The 17,033-nt window shown below is 43.6% G+C and overlaps 1 protein-coding gene across 1 annotated transcript in view; it reads right to left on the bottom strand.

Annotated features, from left to right (window-relative positions):
* The window catches only part of LOC127209480 (liver carboxylesterase 1-like), an 81,933-nt gene that overhangs the window by 64,074 nt on the left and 826 nt on the right, over positions 1-17,033 (bottom strand). The window contains exons 2-8 of the mRNA XM_051169131.1: positions 14,312-14,516; positions 11,734-11,878; positions 8,955-9,088; positions 6,114-6,267; positions 4,536-4,640; positions 3,300-3,404; positions 645-683 (exon numbers count right to left, since the gene is read on the bottom strand). Of these exons, the coding sequence (XP_051025088.1) occupies positions 645-683; positions 3,300-3,404; positions 4,536-4,640; positions 6,114-6,267; positions 8,955-9,088; positions 11,734-11,878; positions 14,312-14,516 (887 nt within the window). The remainder of the gene's footprint in view (positions 1-644; positions 684-3,299; positions 3,405-4,535; positions 4,641-6,113; positions 6,268-8,954; positions 9,089-11,733; positions 11,879-14,311; positions 14,517-17,033) is intronic.

The following is a 17,033-nucleotide window of genomic DNA, read 5'->3' on the forward strand; positions in this document are numbered from 1 at the left end:
GCAAGACTGCTTTGAATATGTGACTGACTCGGATGCTAGAGTTTGGGTCTTGCGTGCTCCCAGTGGATGGGGTGTGGGCGGCTTCATCTCCAGCTCATGCTTGTAGCCAGGGGAGGGCTGGGGAGATGTTTAAGCTATGGAGCACAGTGTGAGGTCTTCAGGTCGACCGGGGGTGACATCTCAAGCAAGAAGCAATGATCACTCCTTTCTTTTTCACTTGCTGGCTGTAAGATCCCACCATGCTGTGTGTTGTGAAAGGCAAGAGAAGAGCAGGAAGCCAAATGGAGGAGAAGAATGTCACAGACCAGAAAGGAGACTGCACAGGCCCTTGGGATTAGAATTTGTGAGAGGAACACTGATGCCAACAACCATGAGGGCCATGGTCATCAGTGCTGTGCATCCAAGGATGCCCGTGAATGCACTGTGGAACCTCAGGCATTGCCTATTCTGGTCAGAGAGACCAGGGGTACCCTATCGTCTGGACCTCCTGTGTATGTCTGTTAGGGTATCAGCAGTATACAAACAAGGAGTGATGTGACTCCACAAAGAAAAATTCCTCATTCACAGTTAACTGTACAATAACCCTAGTAAGACTCAAAATAGACAGACTAAAGACTGTTAATCCAGAAAGCAAAGGTCCTTACCTCTCTGGGGTCTTCAAATAAATTGACCTTAAAAGACTTCTGTGAAGAAAAAAGCAGAGGTTTCGGTGAGATGCCTTCCATGTGTGAAAGCTGATTATTTGACCCCCAGAAGGTATCAGCTTTTCCCTCCTGGCACCCCCCCTTACTTGTGCCTAGAGTAAAAGGACTGTACACAGGATTTTCTGAAGATGAGAAGGGAGAAGGCAGCATCAACGGAGTGGATCTCAGACGCAGCCAAGATTGCTGGAACTCTGGGAAAGACCCCTGTCTATGCCAAGGCTATTTTTTTTTTAGATTTATTTATTTATTATGTATACAATGTTTTGCCTGCATGTCCACCTGCCTGCCAGAAGAGGACACCAGATCTCAGTACAGATGATTGTGAGCCCCCATGTTGTTGCTAGGAATTGAACTCAGGACCTATGAAAAACACAACTGGTGCTCTTAACCTCTGAGCCAGATCTCCAGCTCCACTAAGGCTATTCTTTATCTTTTCTTCCTTACGTGTTTGCCCTGGTAACAAAAAAAGAGGGGGGAAATGAGGAACAAAATGATTTTGGTGGCAAGGATATAGTGGCCTCAAGATGAAACAGAGCAGGAAGTAGGATGGACCATCAAAAGAGAGTCTGTTTGTCACTCCCCCACCCTCCCCCACTCTAACTTTATGAGTTCAGGCATCTGTGTGCGAGTTATGCAGCCATGCCCCTGGACCTAGAGGCTTGTCCAGAGATGGATACATACAACTGTCAATCCAACATAATTGAAATCAGATGTTGGGACTAGACAGTTTCCAGGAAATTGGATATAAGCATAGAGTTAGTGTTCTGTCTTTAACCTGCCAAGAAGATAAATGTGCTTCAGGAAAAAAGCCAATAAAGAAGCATGAGAAGCTGTGCTGTAGCTTCTCCATAGCATCTCCAGAGTGCCACACTCCAGGACACGAGTCATTGCTGCTCTTTCCTTTCTCTGTTCAAGGCCTCTGGCCCCGAGTGTTCTCTTATCTTAGTAAACCTGGACCCCAGTAATCTCATTGACTTGTTCTAAACAGTACTTTTCTGTAGCATGTTCACCAAGACTACAGTGTTCACAATGTTATGCATTAGCTATCAGGTCTGGTCTATATATGGGAATCAATCCTAGGATCCATCCACTGTGGGCTACTGTACCTTTAAAACTGAGGGGCTTATTTGTGTGTGGAGGTATGGGGTTTGGTTAGGATAACTCCTAAAAACAATCTATAAACATGTGTCCTTAAACTCATAGATCATAAGTGTAGTCTTGACCCTCATCAAACTTCTCTTTGCAACAGATGGATCCCACTACAGAAAACCACAACCAGCAATATGCAGAGCTGTGGAGCACAGTCCCAGTGACCATATCCATGAAACATTCCTGGGCCTAAAGCTTGGGGAATGTTGCAGAAGAAGGGCTGAAATGTTTGTATTAGCCGGAGGATCAGAGGGCTTGCTGCAAGGATGTTTCTGCTAGTAATGTGAGAAGCAACATCTATAAAAGTCTCACCAACATGAATTCCCAAACATGAGCTGAACAACGATGAAAGCAATGGACCATGCCAAAGTGGATGAGATGAAGTCCGTAAGACCTCAGACTACACAAAGAACTAAAGGCAATTGAAGAAGGCTGGGTGGGACCTGGAGAGGTGGTTGATCCCAGTGAAGAGCATACCAATTGGCTGTCCTGTATCAAACTGTCATCCCTGAAAACATTTATACAAATACTATTGTATGGAGTGAAAAAGTTATATTTAGGAACATATATGAATGGATGAATACATACATGAATGCAATAACTATTAGTGAAAAAATAGGCAGTGAATTTGAAGGAGAGTGGGCAGAGGAATGTGGGAGCACTTGGTGGGAGAAAAGGAGGGGAGCAGTTTTTTTAAGTTATAATCTTAAAAAAATAAAAATTTAAAACCATGGCTATATTAGATGGATCGATGGATGGATGGATGGATGAATGAATGAGTGGATAAGTGGATGGGTCAATGGATGACAGATAAACAAACAGTAGAAGGGCTATTCTTAAATTCTAACTGGGACAGAATATAAAAAATCTAAATGATTGTAATACTATTAGATTATTACTTAGAAAAATTTTAACCAGTAAAGATAAATTTTACCACAATTTTTTTGGTTTTTGTTTGTTTGTTTGTTTGTTTTGTTGAGACAGGGTTTCTCTGTCCTGGACTCACTTGTAGACCAGGCTGGCCTCAAACTCACAGTGATCCACCTGCCTCTGCCTCCCGAGTGCTGGGATTAAAGGCGTGTGCCACCATGCCTGGCTCCCACAATTATTTTTTAAATGTGCTCAATAACCCCATCTTAAATTTCATAATAGTAATTATTTATGGAATGTGAGATTTTAATTTTTTAAAACAGATATGAGACATTAATTGGGTGACTAATACTCTTTTAGAATAGGTCATAGATTATTACATAGTTGTATTATTTTGGTTTGGTTTGGTTGAAGAGCTGACAATTTTGCCCATGTTGTACCAATTCCAAGTTTGAATCAAAAGGCTTCTAATAGGTGGGAACTCACTCTAGCTAGACCATCCAAAACAAGATAAAGCTAAATATATAAATCCTGAGACAAGGAGGCAGGGTGGGGCCTCTCAGATGCTGTACCTACCAATTTCAGTGTGGTCTCTAAGAGCTCACGCTCTGTCTTCTGGCGAAGGCACTGAACCATGACAGCTGAGGTGGTGGTTTCACATCCAGCAGCAACAGCAACTTGCTGTATAAAATCAAAAGAAACAGCAGAGGTCAAGATCAGTGTTCCTTCCCTACCTCAACACAGATGAAGGTGATTGACACCATCCCCAGTCTTGGAGGAAGGGAGGGAGTACTTGAAAAATCTCTAGACCAACAACAGGAGTGTGACCTACAGAAGTTTACACCTGTGTCCAAGTGAAATGATGGCATTTCTATATCTGTGGTACCTTAGAACTTTAAAAATGGGCACACCATTGTCAAAGCGGATGTCTTAACACAAGGTGTGCTCAGTGCAGAACAGAGCAAGGAATCTCCAATTTCACTGTCTGTGTCACAACAGCCTCTTCCACTCTCTTGACTATTTGCTTTCAATTTTCCTACCAATAGATCAGGGTGATTATTGCACCTGTCATGTAAGGAGAGCTAATGCCTGTGATCTTTGAAGGAGGGTTTCATATCTCTATACATCAACACTTATAGGTGGGCTAGACAGCACACCACGGGCAAAGGCACTTCCCAGCTTAGAGGATGTGATTCAGATGGAGCCCTCCAGGCTTTCCTGATCAGCCATTCTCACTCTGGGATTCTTTGAGCATCTTTATTAGTCTTTGTACAGTGTATTTCCTTCCCCCAACTGTTCCACAATCCTCCCACCTCCACTCCCACTCAAATCCACCCAAATTTCTTGTTCTCTCTCGCTAGAAAACAAACAGGCACCTGAAAATAAAAACACTCCAAAAAGGGTGGAGTGGAAGAAAAGACAAAGAAAAAGCATAAGGAACACATACAGGCATGGATACACACACATTTGCAAATAGAACTCCCATTAAAATATCATAGGTTATATACAAGCAAAAGATCTGTAATGTGGGGGAAAAGCAAAACAAAAACCAATCAACCAAACAAAAACCCTCCAAAAATGTCACTGGATCATTTTGTGTTGACCATCTATGCATCTATGGCACCTAAGCTTAACACTACTATTTTTTTCTTTTGCAAACGGTGCTTCTGGGGATTTATGTCCACTCTCCCTCTCTGTGCTGGGACCCCATTTGTCTTAAACCTGAATCCTTAGATAAGAAAGAAAGACTTCTTCCAAGAGCCCCAGAAGAACAGAAGAACAAGCATGGCAGCTGTACAAAATAGGTCTTACCTCAGCCACAAGTCTGACATCTTTCCTGACCAGACCAGGAGTGAGGGCCACACCACTCTCAGAAATGGCCCTGTGAAAGAGATTCTTGGCCAGAGGAGACAGCACCTGATGGGGAGAAGCAGAGCTCATAGTCACAGGAGTGGTCAGTGGCTAACTTGCTGTTTATGTCTCTCTCTATTTGCTGCTTGGCCTCTGGTGCTCTACAGACACAATCATCTATCCCGGAGGGCATCCCAGGCTCCCCGTGCGACCAACTTTCCCAAGAGAAGCTCACTGGAATGAAAGTTGAGTTTGGAATAAGAATTGGAACCAGAAGCATGTATTAAGTACCCAATCATAACAACAAAACTATTAGAAAAGGAGTTAGCATGCCCTAACCTCAAATTCCATTTTACTACTTCTATGACTTGGAATTTATCCTATGAAAAAAATTATTTTGAACTAAGAGAGAGAGAGAGAGAGAGAGAGAGAGAGAGAGAGAGAGAGAGAGAGAGAGAGAGGAGAGAGGAGAGAGAGAGAGGAGAGAAAGCTGAACTAAGGTTGTAGCTCAGAGTTATGCTTGAGGTACTGTGTGTGTGTAAGCCAAAGTAGAGATAAGGAAAGAAAAGAAAAAGCACATGGTAATGGAACTGCAACAGGGACAGCCAAGATTCTCATGATATTTACAATGTGAAATTTTCTTTTTTAATTCTTTAAAAATTCCATATCATGAGTTTGGTTTTTTGTTGTTGTTGTTTTTGTTTTTTGTTTTTTTTGTTTTTGTTTTTTTTTTTTTTTTTTTTGGTTTTTCAAGACAGGGTTTCTCTGTGTAGCCTTGGCCATCCTGGACTCACTTTGTAGACCAAGCTGGCCTCGAACTCACAGCGATCCGCCTGCCTCTGCCTCCCGAGTGCTGGGATTAAAGGCGTGCACCACCATGCCCGGCCATACCATGAGTTTTGATCATATCCATTCCCTCTCCCCCTATTCTTTACTGACCCACCCCTCTTTCATACTTTCCCAACTTTGTGTCCTCATTTTTTTTTAAACCCATAAAGTCTACACAGTCTTGAGGCCATCTACTGGAGCTTTTTCTCCCTACCAGGAGTCAACACCTTAAAGATAACTAACACTTCTTTCCCCAGAAAATATCAACTGCCAATAGCTCCTCAGGTAGGGGCGGATATCCATGCCATCTCCCTCTGCATGCTGGCATTTGGTCTGGCGATTTCACAGGCCGTGTGCACGCTGTCACAAAGGTAGTGAGTTAACATGTAAGGCCGCACTGTGGAGCCATCCTTCTTCTGGTCATCCACCTTCCTGTTAGAGTCATCCGCCACCTCTGGCCTGTACATCCTCTCACTTCTTCTTCTCCAATGATCATTGAGTCTTAGGGAGGAGGGCCTATGGCCCCAGTACATAAAGCAGAATCCTGAGCCTTCTGGGGCAAGGAAACTTTAATCCTTTGCTCAGTGTTGTGCAATAAATACATAGAATTCTGAGAGCAAAAGTACCCTGGCTGTACTGATTGGTCTCCAAGATATCCTATTAACAGCCACATAAAACCTGGGCATGAGGCCTGGTGCCAGGGACACTTACAAGAACAGAGACACTTTCACCACCTGATGACTCTCCAAAGATGGTCACAGAGCCTGGGTCCCCTCCAAAATTGGCAATGTTGTCCTGGACCCAGCGCAGTGCAGCCATCTGGTCCAAGTGTCCCCAGTTTCCCCGGCTGTGTTCATCTCCTGTGCTGCAAGAAAATAGGATGCAAGTATGAGCAGATATGGCATGGCATGGTTAAGGACCACAGATTGGCTAGAAGTTCTTGGTTTGGGCTTTTTGGAATAAAGCTAGTCCTGCATCCCTAACACAGGAACCTATGTCTGTCCCTCAGCTTTACAGCATCATTCTAAGCGAGGCTTCCCTCTGCCAGGAAGTGTGTGTTGAGGAGCCATTAAGTAAGGAAGAGCGGTCTAAGACCTAGAGCCTGACTGGAAACAAAAACAAAAACTTCTGACTACACTCAGCTCTCACTGAAAACCAAATCAGACAGATGAAAAGAGGGCATAATGGCACTGAGTAGAAACATTAAAATGGGCAAAGAAGCAGGAGGAGGACTCAAGGGAAGACTTTAAGATTTAATGATCATGGAGGGATCCTTTGAGCCCGCGTCATTTAAAAGAGATCTGAATAGAATGAGCACATCTATCTCAGAAATAGCAAAGGAAGGAAGCAGAGCTAAGTACAAAGGCCTCAGGGCCACAGGAACAAAGCTGTGTACATGGCTAGTGTGCAAAGTGGCAAGGGCATGCACTGTGAGCCTTGGCCAGGATGTGTATGGTTTTTTAGACCTAGACCAAATGTGAATCTTCTCCAGTGGCAAGACATAACTCACTCTGATGCAGGTGTAATCTAATCATGGTATTAGCAATATTATAATAATAAATGGTTATGATAACTACCCATGTCAAAAACATAGGGCATTGATTAGCAGGAAGAAATAGTTGATTAAGGTACCTAGATTTCGAGCATATTCCAAAGGAAGCCAAGAAAATTTGTTATGGAGCTGAATGTAGGGTAGTAAAGAAAGAAGAATCAAGGCTCCCATGAGGCATTTGTCCTGAGAAAAGGGGAAAGTGGAGCTGTTGGAAGCTATACAGGGGACCTTTGAGGGAAGACATGTCTTTGTTCAGGAAGGAAATGGAGTTTACAGTTCCACGTACCCCTGTAAAGGCATCCTGTGGACATCCAGGGAGAAGGAGGAGGAGGAGGAGGAAGAAAAGAAAAGAAGAAGAAGAAGGAAGAGAAAAAAAGAAGGAGGAGGAAGAGGAGGAGGAGAAGGAGAAGGAGGAGGAGGAGGAGGAGGAGAAAAGAAGCAGCTAACGCTAGCACCTAAGATTCAAAGGCGGGGTGAGGGCTACTGATAGGGAGATGTAAAAGTACTGCTGCAATCACTCAGGGCTTTACTGCAGAGGCAGAAGGAGCAGCCAGCAAGATAGAACATGACTAAAGCCAGGTGAAGGATTGTCTCAAAGAGGCAGTAGTGACTGTTCATGGCTGGTGCAGTGAGTCACGTGCGGTGAGGGAGAGTACTGATGAAGGTCACATTTGGCCTTGGGGGCAGCCTGGATGGCATAGGCAGATGAAAATGTGTGCCTGAGGAGCACTCACTGAGTTCTTTCAGGAGACTGTCTCTTCTTCCTATTCCTATGAGAAGATGTAAAGCATTCAGCCACTATGCTGCATGTTGACCACACAGAAGAATGCAGTGTACTGCCAGCACAGGTCAAAGTGAGTGTTTTGGAAGTGAGAACATGAAAATGGGCCATTAAAAACATCAGAGATTCACAAGTAGAGTGAGAGTCAAAGCAGGAGAATTAAAAGCAGGTAGATAGGCACTACTGGGGAAGGGTTTGGGAGGTTGGTCTCGTGTACTGTGTATTCAGAGGATGAGATCTGGTTGCAGTTGGGATATGGACGATATGGACATTGTCATGATCATTGATCAATGTTGTATAAACATTGCTCCCCCAAATCTCTGATTGGTTAATAAAGAAACTGAACAGCCTATAGCTGGGCAAGAGAGGACACAGAGGCCAGACTTCCATTCCCAGTCAGGATCATGAGGTTGGAGAGAAGAAGTAAGAGGAGAAGAAGGAAGAAAAAGGATGCAAAGCACATAGCCATGAGGACTGATCTGATGGAGCAGAAGCAGCCTAGGCAAGACCAATATGGCAGGTAATTTGGGATATATGGCTAGGAGGTAGCCAGACGAGCATAGAGGGTGAGAATAGATGAATATCTGCCCAGCTCTAGTGCTTTAAAGCTTGTTGAGTGAATCTAATAGGTCTCTGTGTCAATTATTTGGAAGCAAGAGCATGTGATTAGAAAAGACCCCCATGTTTCAACAGGGACTGGATGCTTTTGGAAAGGGTTGAGTAAAGGGTTCCATGAGGAATTACATCACTAGAGCTGTGTCCTAAAATCTTTTTTAGCAGCTGTTGTGCCTTAGCTGTAGTTTGTGCTCCAAAGGTTTATTACTTCCTAATGTGACAAGAATATGCAATGATGAATTCTGTAAAATACAAGGCCCAATAGGAGATGATGAGGTCATCAGGTGCTGCACTTGGGAGGTATCTGTGTAGTATGGAACCCTGAGTTCTCAAGAGAAAGCTCCTACAGAAAGGACAAGGCTCCTCTCTTTTGTTTCCACAATCACCATGAGATGTGGTATTTAGGCTGAAGACTCAATTTTGATTTATCGTCTCTGCGGCAATGCTAATAAAGGCCCTCACTAGATGCCACCATGAAGCTACTTGATCTTGGACTTTGATTCTCAAAAAAAAGGGGGGGAACCAAATTCAACTTTTTATTATTTTGTACAATCAATATGCAATAAACTATTATGGAGCTAATGTGCTATCTCCAATGCCCTACCTGAAGAATCCCCAGATGCCAAGGCGGTACTGAATGGCCACCACTACCACATTTTCATAGGCAGAGAGGGCCAGTCCATCATAGGTGGATGCCCCGCCCACCACCAGAGAACCTCCATGGATCCACACCATCACCTGCAGGACACAACAGCAAGGGTCATAAGAAACAACTGGGAAAGCCATTAGAAGCTCTCTGTTCTGGATTTTTCCTCGCCCTGACTCAAAGAGGCCAACCCCTAAAATCTGCAAGTGTCTAGCAAGGATACAAAAAGCATCTTCTTCCATCTCCCTTCACTGATGCCCAGCTGACCATACAACTTCATGTTGCCTGGAAGTACATGCCTTTTACTCCCACATTAAATACCACATCCTGTGATGCTCTTCATATTGATAACTTTTACCACAGGCACAAGTAGGACCAAGGATGTGCTGTTTTCCTCACCACCTTCTTCCTGGACCCTTTGTCTATCTTAATTTATGCTTCATATCAGTTAACTCTGCAGTGGTGAGTGAAATTTTCTTCTGCATGGTAATTATCTCAAGATTCATGCATGCCTGTGTATGGTTTGAATAAAAATGACCCCCATGGGCTCATATATTTGAGTGTTTGGTCTCAGATGGGTGGAACTGCTTTGGAAGGATGAGGAGGTGTGGCCTTTTTGTAGTAGGCATGTCACTGGGGGTGAATTTTGAGGTTTCAAAAGTCTATGCCAGGTCCAGTTGCTAGCTCTCTCTCTCCCTCTCTCTCTCTCTCTCTCTCTCTCTCTCTCTCTCTCTCTCTCTCTCTCTCTCTTCTGCCATCATAAGAATGTTTTAAAATATTATAATAATTTGTGTTTTATATCAAGAACTGACCTCCAAGCACTAGAAATAACGTTCTCATCCATCCTCAGCATCACTTACTCCAAGGACTCTTCGATCTGAGAACATTGTAACCCTACTTTATGCTTTAATTGTCTTCATTTGTTGTTGGTATTCAGGAGTGATAACCTCACACCGTCTCCCTTTTAACCCATTCTACCATTGGATTCCCTTTTAAAAATGTTCTTTGTATCTTGCCATATTTGCAATATAGAATCATCAAGACATTTGTTGTTGTTTCAACAACATTCTTAAGAGAAAACTACACAAGACACAGATCACATGAATGAGTCAGAACAATCATTTCATGGTTTCAGTGGTGCTTGCTCTTTCTGGGACCACTGGTTAGTGCAGTCATGTTACTCTTGCTTACACTTTATATTTCTAACTGCGTAAAATTTGTGTCTTCTAGGATATGACAATTTCAAACTACATCCCTAATGATTCAAGGATTCTAACCAACCTCTGCTACAAGTAATTGAAAGTCTCCACACCAACTGATAAAGTAGAGAAAGAGTTTGTGATCTCTCTTAGGTAGGGCCTATACCTCTTAGAAGCATGGAAAAAGTTTTAGAAGACAGATCATAATCATTCAGTGCCCCCGAATATTCTGGAGACCACATCTCTCAGGGAAAATTGAGGTAAGAGAATAGGATAGAGTTGGGTATTCCAGAGGCATCAAAATTGATAGATAAGAGAAACCAAAGGCAGAAAAAAAAATGGAAACCCCTCTGACCACAAGCTACATGAAACAAACCTGCATGTTAGGGAAACAAGCCCAGTGATCTTTAAATGCTGGCAAATCCAGGCTGTGAATGACTTATGAAAGATAGAGACTCTTGTGACCCAGGCCTCTGAGCCTCAGATCCCCGCCAGCTCTCTGGGCTCATGTTATTCCCAACAGTACTTTTCTCTTTTTAAATAAACATTATTTCTGTCACTATTGGTGTGTCCTTGTTCCAATCCTTTGTTCCAGAAGACAAGAACCAGATGTTTTAATATGATCACTCTAGACTCTGGTCTTCACCTATAGTACTGGAAGGCAAGGCTGCATGAGAACGGCGCATGCTGCTCCTCTCCTGACCCCACATCTGGCTGTATACTCATAGCCTGAGAACATAATAGAGGATAGAAGCATGTGTGAGTAAGATCTGTCCCCATTTACTGTGGTCACAACCTCTCCCATCATTCCTAGCTAAAAGCTAGATCATCTTAGGGAGGTGATGAAACCCCAACCTCTTCCACCCTGTGAGGCATCTTCTGTTTCAACAGCCCCTTCACCTCCAGGCCCCAACTAAGCTGAGTCACCAACCTATGATGAAAGAAGATGAGGAAGGAAATGAGCTACAATTAAGTCTCAAATGTTTGGCTAAATTGTTCTGACGTGTGCGTCCTACACACTGCCGTGGAACAGTAAGAGGTTTGATATATGATAGCTGTGTGCTGGACAACAGCCTCTTGTAATTCTTAGCTCACACCAAAGACACTAATTTGAAGATCAGGAAACCCAAGCTCTTATCCCCTGTCACTAATGTTTGACGTCCTTGTCTTCAATTACTGCCTCGGTTTCTCTGTCTGTAAAATAAAATGCTCATTATTTTCCTCTCAGATCCTCTTCAGCTTTAATTTGAAAATGGATGCTCTGGGGACCATACTCCGTCTCTAGTAACTCATATCATTGTAAGAGAACTTGGAAGAACGAGGTGTACAGCAATCTACACCACAGTCTGACTGACATCTCTGGGACAACATGAGGGAATGCTTGCATTCTCAGAAGTTCCAGCGTACTCTGTATCTCCCAATTAGTCCTGGCCCATGAAGCACTTGCCCCCTGCTTCCTTCACCCCATCCTTACTCACACACCCCACCCCTTCACTCCACTGCACAGAAAAGGCCAGATAAGTGGTCCCCATGTTTACCGGCAGCCTGTTGCTCTTTGTCAAGTCGACAGGAGTGTAAATATTTAGGTAGAGACAGTCTTCAGAAAACGTGAAAGGGATGCTCTCCTTTCTGTTGGTGAAGAGATCGGAGAGCATCTTCCCTACTTCAGCATCTTGGGAGCACCTAGGAGGGAGAGGGAACACCTGAGGCTCCATCAGACAGATCCTGGGCATGTCACCCAGGGCTCAGTTTTGCACTCAGAACCTTCTGCCCAGAGATGGGGTTGGTACCAATGGGTGAGAGGGTCTTTATGGTTCCTGAGGTTCTGTCAAGCCTCCTAAATCTGCAAAGGATAAGACCTAGCATCATTCCTCTTCCTGGAATGTTCTGGCTGCCTTAGCCACTGAAAGGGGATGCTCAAATGCTAACCTGTCATGAGAGATGGCACACCCTGCCCTGCCTGATGGCTCTTCTTCTGCTAAGCTTTGTATAGGCTGCAGGGCAGCCCACTTCTCCGCCACATACACATGATCTAGTTCTTGAGAGAACTCCATCACCAGGAGAACAACCTCCAATGACTGACAGCTCATTAGGGGTCAGGGATCATATCTTTGTGGGACAAAGAGTTGCACTCTAGTCCTTCCTCAGCCACTAATGTACTGGGCAAACTTGGGTGAATTTTTTTCCTGCTCTGGTCCCTAATCTTCCAGAGGCAGGTAAAAATAGAGTTGACTTTAGGGGCCTTGCTGCCCTGGGCGGCTAAGGTTCTATTATGTATCTACCCCAGTAACCGCTGGCGGCTTCCTGGATAAGAGGTGTCAGAGATTATTCTTATATTGTAATTTTTAACATGAACTGAGCCTTCCTAGTTGGTTTAAAAATGGGCATTGATTTAAAGTCCCTTTATGTAACAGCGCATTTAAGCTCCAAATTAGTCATGGGCATATACAGGCTCTTTTATACCTTTTATAAATGTGAAAAGTAAGGCAAAGGTTGATTAGAGAAACTGTCCAACATACCACGACCAGGAGGACACATAATGTATATGCTCCAGGTAAATTCTAACCAACATTCTCTGATCTCAGTGGACTCTAAGGAAAGCATGCTTTCCATTTTACAAAAGGGGAAACTGAGGCTCTCGGATATCCAAATCCCACAGCTGTCAGGTAGTGGAATCTGAGTATTCATAACAGATTTTAATTTTCAAATACCAAAGAGAAAAAGGATTTCAACTTCACCAGTATCTACATAAATTTAACACAAAGGCCCTATAGTATTCATTGTTAGTGATTTTTATACTACTATTTTCCTTTTTCAGTAACCACAACACAATATTCTTTAGTTAAGCCCAGCCAACCATTGGCAAGCATCTGCTAACTAAGGATATTTCATATATCATTAAAAGAAGCATGCATATTTAGAATATTTATGAAGGTAAATTAAGCCAAAAGTACATATTGTTTGATTCAATAATGTCATTTCTGGGGCTAAAATATTCATGAAAGCATGTGATTATTTAGCTAAAACATACCCCACCATATTCTTATTTATTTTGCTAAGAATATAAAATCTTAATGACCCCCCTCCCAAAAAAAGAAATTGAGTAAGTAAGCTTTATTTCAATAGCAACGTTAAGGTAGCTCTCTAATATCCAGCTGTGATCATTATGGGATGGAATGATTATGGTACTGGTGATATTCTTAAAAATGAGGGAAGAGTCAGGCAATGTGTCTATACCTATGGTCGGGAAGAAAGTCTGCAGCAGATAAAAAGGATGAGAAGACATTACTGAAATGTTACCAGCGGTTCTCTCTGGGTGGTGAAATGGTGTGTGGTTTTAGTTTTCCTGCCCTCACTTCCTGTATTTCCCAATTCTTTTTTTTTTTTTTTTTTTTTTTTTTTTTTTTGTTTTGCTTTTAGCAAACTGTTCTCACTATCCTTGCAATCAGTGAAAGGAATAAATGTTTTAAAAAGGAAAAGAATAAAAGGTTAGAAGATCAAAAGAAGTAGGGTTTTGGAAGCCCTCAGAAGGACCTGAGGAGATGGGTGGTATCTGAACTGAGGACAGAAGGTGCCTGGGCTTCTCAGGGAGTGGCCATCAGGCCACCTGGAACCGCCAGCTTTCTTCATTCACCTGCCACAGTGACTAAGGAACACGGGCCACTCTGCCTGTGAGTAGGTAGCCAGACTGAATTTTCAGTCAAGCTCCACCATCCCTCACCCACATTCATTCTTAGCCAGCCCACACTGCCCCACCAGCATTCAAGACAGAACAGGCAGAAACTTACTTTTCTTTGCCTCATCAGAGCCCTTAGCACATTCTAGCCTAGTCTCTACATCACTTATTTACTTGTTCGTTGTCCCCTAACAGGAGGGGACTTCTGAAGACCATGGTTTCCTTTGCTCATGGATTCATACTCCCAGGACATACCTGACTCACGGGAACCCTCAACAAACACATGGCAACTAAGGGCTCCAAAAACCCGTGGCAATGATTGCTTTAATGTCTACACTGTTCATAAGGACTCCAGAAGAAAATACAGCTGGTCAAGGAATTGCCTTGACTCCTTTCTGCATCATGGCTGAAAGAGGCCCAGGCCCACCCCAGAGGCTTACATGGGAGGGTAGGCGGTGGTGTTTTTTATGAAGCTCCAGGGCTCTGCAGGCTGTGGTGGAGCAAACCTCAGGGATCCAAGAGGGGGCTTGGCAAAGGGGACTCCCAGGAAGACGGCCACGGGCTGTGTGACTCCTTCTAAGCTGACGTACTTTCCCAGCACTTTGCCTTGAACAGTGTCCACCACAGGTGGTGAAGATGGCTGCCCTGTTGGACATTGTGAAGAAGCAAGAACTTATCAGAACGGGAACACCGGTCCTGAATTCCAGGAGTTTTCCCACTATCTATACCTGTGACCTTGATGGGTCACCTCGGCCCTCTAGGTCATGGTTTCTTCTCACATAAAACAAAGAAAATATTTCTTCATAGGTCACAATAATGATGGAGTGAATAAATTGGAGTTGGAGGTGTAAAACTATCCAGGCAAAGTGATTGAAAACAGAGAACTTCTAACAAACAAGACCTTCGGTTTCTATCTTTAAAACCTCTGGAAGTATTTATCTGTCATAATCCCAGTGTATGCTGGGTGAGAGGATGAACAGGAAGTGCTCCCCTTGTCTCAGGAGGAAGTGCTCCCCTTGTCTCGGGCCTGACAGGCGATGGACCACAGACACACTTGACCTGATGCTGTGGTGAAAGAGGTTTTGTCCTGAGAGAAGACAGGAATGACTAATGGAGTCAGCCTTCTTCTGTTCGATTGTTCACAGAGGAACTGGGGTTTGCTGATGGGGAGGAAGGAAAGGAGATAAGATAGGAAAAGGGCATATAAAACAGAGAGGAGACTTGCAAAGACCGAGAGAGGCCAAGGCACAGGGCCCACCTAGGAACAAGTGACTACGATGCGACCCAGTGGTGTTCACAAAAAGAGGAAAAATGGCCCTAAGTAAGAAAGTGGAGAGCCGGGCAGTGGTGGTGGCGCACGCCTTTAATCCCAGCACTCAGGAAGCAGAGGCAGGAGGATCGCTGTGAGTTTGAGGCCAGACTGGTCTACAAAGTTAGTCCAGGACAGACAAGGCTACACAGAGAAACCCTGTCTCGAAAAACCAAAAAAAAAAAAAAAAAAAAAAGCGAAAAAGCGGAGGTGGGAGGGGGAGGGGACCATCATAAAGATTGAGATTATTTTGTGAACATGTGTGTTAGATGATAAAATATATAATTCTAGAACTTTCTTCCATTACCTCTAAGCTCAGTCATGTAGAGAGTAGAGACTGGGTATCGGGCTTCTGAATGTTCATTGGCTACATTCTCTCAGCGAAAACACCGTTTCTTTGATGTCATACTTCTACCTACGTTGAGCATTGGATCAACCTGATCTTCTCTCAAGGTCCATTATGGTCACTCCTGACCTGCCCCCAGCTGGCTTCAGTAATCTCTATGTATCAGAACATCCTTCACTGTGAATAACGTCCTGACTCCTGCCCTCCCAGGTGCTGTGGAGACAAGCAGCCTGTCATCATCTCTCCCAAAGTGTGTGTGACCAGAGACAAAAACAACAATCTAGACATGCCCTAACAAAGGAATAGTCCAAGTATTAGAAATGCTTTCTGGGAAAGATTTTTAAAACAGTATCTGAACCTCTAATTTTCTTGTCTACTTTGGATTTTTCTTGAGTAATTACTTTATTATTTGTAATAATTTGTAGTAATGAACTATATTCCTGATGAAAGTATTAAGTTATGTATGGACTAATAGTGCATGTTGAATAAATGATTTAGTATAAATTGAGGGTAAAAATAAATAACTATGTATCCAAGTCTCATAGGGTCAATGGCCACTTCCATGCTGTGTATACTCAGGTTTTTTGTAGTAGTGGCTGTTAATTACAACTATCCCTGTTATGACCTTTCATGGAGACATGCCCATATAGTCCCCAATTTATTGTACTCTAACTTAAAATGTTTTAACGCTAAGATAGAGAGCATAGCCCCACGATAAGCCTGAGGACATAATCATTAATACTAGAAACTCCAAAAATGAACTAACAGCTCCAGAAGCCCGTTTCATGGTTTGTCACCAGTAGCACTGCATGTCTGTGGTCAGCAGCCTTGCAGCTTGCCTTTGATCTATCTTGGTGCATTCCTTGGGGGGAATGAATTCCATGAGGAGGGGCAAAAAGAAAGCCACTTATACAGTAGGGAGCATACACAGGTTCACACATCAGGCGCTTTGTGCCAGGTGTGCATTCCAGTCTCTTGTACAGTTCCTCAAAGAAGCCTTGCTAGCAGCCCACTAATATGCTTATTTAACCCATGCATGGGCAGCATTTGAAAGCAGCCAGTACCGAGCTCCTAAAGACGAACATAGGCCTCCACTGCCCGAGTAACACCCCACCTAAACCTGAATCCTTCCTATGTCTGCCTTGCACTCAGCATCATGATGTCACATGTCCTGAAAGAAAGTTCTCTGGTCCAACAGATGAGCACCAGGCTAGATTGTGGAATCCGATATGTGCCGTGATATGATTTTCAGGTGTCCTTGGGAAAGCGCATATCCCTCGGGGCCTCAGTTTCTCCCTCTATGTGATGACAAGGCCCCACGTCACACACCCTTCCTGACCAAGGATTCTGTTTTCTACCCCCCTTGCCTGGAGGAGCCATCATGCTGTGTATCCAGCCACTGCAGTATCCACACTCCAGACACCGGTTTGAGTTGGTTCTCATAGCCTGGGCTATGCCTAACTGGTCCTGGTCACTTAAAACTGGATATCAGAAAACTGGGGAAAGC

This window comes from Acomys russatus, chromosome 26, assembly GCF_903995435.1.
Source record: "Acomys russatus chromosome 26, mAcoRus1.1, whole genome shotgun sequence".
In the NCBI taxonomy this organism is placed as follows: Eukaryota; Metazoa; Chordata; class Mammalia; order Rodentia; family Muridae; genus Acomys; species Acomys russatus.